The sequence below is a fragment of the Lathyrus oleraceus genome, chromosome 1, assembly GCF_024323335.1.
Source record: "Lathyrus oleraceus cultivar Zhongwan6 chromosome 1, CAAS_Psat_ZW6_1.0, whole genome shotgun sequence".
NCBI lineage: Eukaryota > Viridiplantae > Streptophyta > Magnoliopsida > Fabales > Fabaceae > Lathyrus > Lathyrus oleraceus.
In genome coordinates this window covers 87807904-87811846 of record NC_066579.1, presented here as the reverse complement: position 1 = coordinate 87811846, position 3943 = coordinate 87807904, and the positions used below count along the sequence as shown (strand labels likewise).

General features: G+C 33.7%; 1 protein-coding gene across 1 annotated transcript; it reads left to right on the top strand.

Moving 5' to 3' along the window:
* The first annotated feature begins 272 nt into the window (after nucleotides 1–272).
* LOC127117967 (30S ribosomal protein 3, chloroplastic) lies at nucleotides 273–2020 on the top strand. The gene is made up of 2 exons (XM_051048101.1): nucleotides 273–593; nucleotides 1575–2020. Exons 1-2 carry the CDS (start codon nucleotides 387–389, stop codon nucleotides 1857–1859), a joined length of 492 nt encoding a protein of 163 aa, XP_050904058.1. The 5' UTR covers nucleotides 273–386; the 3' UTR covers nucleotides 1860–2020.
* Nucleotides 2021–3943: the final 1923 nt, after the last annotated feature.

Sequence of the window (3943 nt, the reverse complement as noted above, 5' to 3'; positions counted from 1 at the left end):
CTCCGAAACTAAATATAATAGAAGTGACTCGATATTTAATTTTATAAAAAATTGATAGTCTCGAAATATATATTCGAATTCTATTGACATTATATATAGGCTGGAAAAGAAATTCCCTTAATAATTTCAGCTTGGATTAAAAATATATTCCTAAAAAAATCAATTAAACATGTTTTTCTTTAACCTATAATATTTAAGAAATCAAACTTTATTTCAAAAAAAAAAAAAACCGTGAATAAAAATTATATAAAAAATACACGGGTGTAGGTAAAAACAGGTTCCTTATCTAGAATGATAATTGTGGTTGTATCATCGTGCAGTTGAGTTCGTTCTGTCCTTCGTAAGCTTTAACATTTTTCAAAATCATCATTCAATCGAATTTAACAATGAACATGTTAGCATCATCATCATCAATCTCTCTTCAACCAAACGTGCTTCTTCTTCCCACCACTTCAATTCCATCGATTCGACCCATCAAAACCAACTACATCAAGATGAAAACAAACCGTTTTACTGCTTCTGCTGTTGCTGTTGCTGAAGATTCCGTTTCTTCACAGTCCTCTCCTTCTCTCCAGACACCGCCTCAGTCTCAGGTTTTCACTCTCTCTATCTCTCTGCACTTAATTATAAGTTTGTTCAAAAGGGTTCAGAATTTTGAACTTGATTACGGTGTTCTTTGATTTTTGTGCGTAGTTTTTTGAATGTGTAAGTTAGAAAAATAGATACACACTTGTTGCATATTGTGTTCTATGCAGCACCGCCACCTTTGAATAAATGTGTGTTACTACCCGCCACGTGTGATTATGTTTAATGTATTCATTTTTTTCAAATAACTATGAATGTCGATGTGTCAGAGTCGGTGTCGTGATTATAGTGTACTTACTTTATAGACTGTGTTTTGTATTTTGATGAATACATATTGTACTTTTCAATGAGGATGTTTAAAAGGGGTGCTGAAATTTCAGGATATTGTTATCTCTGATATTTCAAATCTTCAAAAAAAGAGGTTTGGCTTCACTTTTGGACGAGTCAAAATTGATTCTGGTGTAGAATTGATTTTGACATGTTTGTTTGAATGCTCTATAGAAGAATTGATTTTGTGATGTTTGAATGTTAGAAACAATGGAATATGAGATAACAAACATGTACCTTCTATCCCACCATGTACCACCGATCCAAACATACCGTGAGAGGAAGGAGTGAAATACCTCATTGTTAACTCAACTATAAAGCCAGAATGGATAAACAAGTGCTTATGGAAAAAGAAATTTGAAACTAATGTCTTGTTGCAATAATATTGAGATTGGTTAAAATTCAACGGGTTTTACTGAAATTTCAGGATATTATGTCTGATATTTAACTGTTGAAAAATAAGTTTGTTAAGAAATGTGGTTGAGCCTAACTTATCCCTATAAAACCGGCTTATAGGGGTGAGAATTGTCACCATTTATAATCACATATTCAGGCTATATATTATCTGATGTAGGATTCTTAACAAAGTCCTAAGTGTCTCTCATTTAAGATTTTTTTGTTTTGTTTTTTTAATTGTTGTGATGGTTGTTGTTGTGATGTAGAAACTAGGAGTAGTTGTGAAACCAACAGATAAACCAAGACTCGTGTTGAAGTTCGTTTGGATGGAGAAGAACATTGGTATCGCACTCGACCAAATGGTACCTGGCTACGGAACCATTCCTCTAAGCCCGTACTACTTTTGGCCAAGGAAAGACGCTTGGGAAGAGCTCAAGGAGTTGCTAGAGAGTAAGCCATGGATATCTCAAAAGCAGATGATTATTCTTCTCAATCAAGCCACTGATATTATCAATTTGTGGCAACAAAGTGGTGGTAATTTGTCCTCCTAAGGCTCAAATCTAGGGTATTCCAAACAATGTTTTTTGTTTTTGTATCAATAGAATGTTTCACTTTTTAATGTTATGGCTTATCTGTTGTATTCTATTTGCTCTTATCATGTACATCAGACAAGTACCAAATTCTTTTAGATGAACAATTACTTTTGGGTCTATCGATGATTGTAGTTTTATTTTATCAATGAAATTTCTGCATGACAAAAATTTGATTTGCTGATTGTAATTTGTGTCTATGCTTAGTATTACTATAAACTATTTTATGATTACAAATGGAAAAAAATATCATTCTTTTTAACATTCTTAGGAGTTAACTTCTTGCTAGATGAAACATTACATGAACTGAGTTGCTCGAATTCGTTCATTCTATACTTCATCGTATATTGTTCGACAATGCAAATCATCTTACAGCATGTATTCATTCATGTGTTAACTAATCCAAAAACTCTTATATGTTCCTAGAAGAAGATAAGCTTGGATACAATTTTTGTTGAATGCATTTGTCAAATTTTCATCTAGAACTGTTTATGTAACATTTGCCTTAACTACTTTTAGAACGGATAAGCACATAAACCTAAACATGAACGACATTGTGTAAGCTTTCTAAACTCAGAACAAACAGATTTGAGTTATTGTTGAGTTGATCAAGACATGACTCAAAATGGTAGCACAATATCCGAAAGTTCTGTCTTGTTTTACACTTGTCAAATGCCTGCTAAGGTCGTTGCTGTCTCAAGTATCCAGAGTTTTGGGGGCCATAGTTTAAAAAATAAGCCAAGAGGAATGGCACTCACATCACAGGCATGTCTACTGCATCAAACCTGCTTTTATGTGGGGGTCGAAATCTTCTGTTTTGTACTATTCTTGTGTTACCTAGGCTGCACCGGTCTTGTACGGCTTCTCGAGAAATGAAGGATACCTCATCTGTCTTTCAAATATACTCCAATGATTTCACGTTGCTGTCGGAATGTTACTCGCGATAGCCCTGCAAGTTACAGGTATTGAGCTGTTGGATGCCAGGGTAAACTAGGAACGCATTTCTGGACTACTGCAACTTTTTCTTTTTCTCTTAACTAACACAGAGTGCATTTGTGTTGCGGCATATATCCAAATAGCAGACGAGTAAGGTGGAATATGCAAAGAAGTTTGCCTTTACGTTTCTGTTATTTTTGTTGAGGAGTGATCTTGTTTATTTTTGCTTGATACCTAAGATATAGTTCAGATCAACCACTTTCTTATATCAAAAGATTTTCTATAAGATTGATGGTTTATAGTTATTCTGATTTCCAAATTTTACCAATACTTCTCTTTGCATTCATAACCTTTGTTTGTGATTATTTAGGATCACTGGATTTCATCATTATTCTAGTTTTTGTCCAACTTAGATTTTTATCTGCAAAAAAAACTAAAATTTGGCCCCAATTCCAAGTCTAAAGAGGAAATATATAAAATTGAATTGTTCTTTCCACAATTAGGATTCTCCCACACCATCATGAAAAGACTAAAATGTCCCTAGCATCCAGAGAAGCATTTTCGGACGCATCTTTTTCACACACGACTGAGGCAAAATTGGTAAGAAACCTTTATTCAGTTAAATTTTGATCCAGAGATACATCTTCATATGCACGAAAGGTATATTCGGAGGTGCATCTTCGTAACCCGCCTTAGTTTATTAGTCGGTCAGATTTCCGAAGATGTATTTCTGGAAAATGCTTTGTTAGATCACACCAGAAACAGGCAGAAACAATGAAAGAATGGAAAACCAACATAAATTAACTCTAAAATAAATATTACATAGATGAACATTACATAAATTTAACATTGCATGTTATTAAAAATGGGTGAATGGAAAACCAACATAAATTAACTCTAAAATAAATATTACATAGATGAACATTACATAAATTTAACATTGCATGTTATTAAAAATGGGTGGTTCAAGACGTTGCAACATTCTTATAATATCTTCGGCTGATCTTTGAATCGTCGCATCCACCTCAATCAAACTCTTTGGTGACTAAAGATAAAAGGTACTCAACATAACCTTCAAATCATCACCCGTCTTCAGTTCAAGCATGATG

Excerpts from the sequence above, each read along its gene's own strand:
- LOC127117967 (XM_051048101.1), top strand. The coding sequence starts at position 387 with ATGAACATGTTAGCATCATCATCATCAATCTCTCTTCAACCAAACGTG. Across the intron at positions 594-1,574 it reads AGACACCGCCTCAGTCTCAG|AAACTAGGAGTAGTTGTGAA; the intron begins GTTTTCACTCTC and ends GTTGTGATGTAG.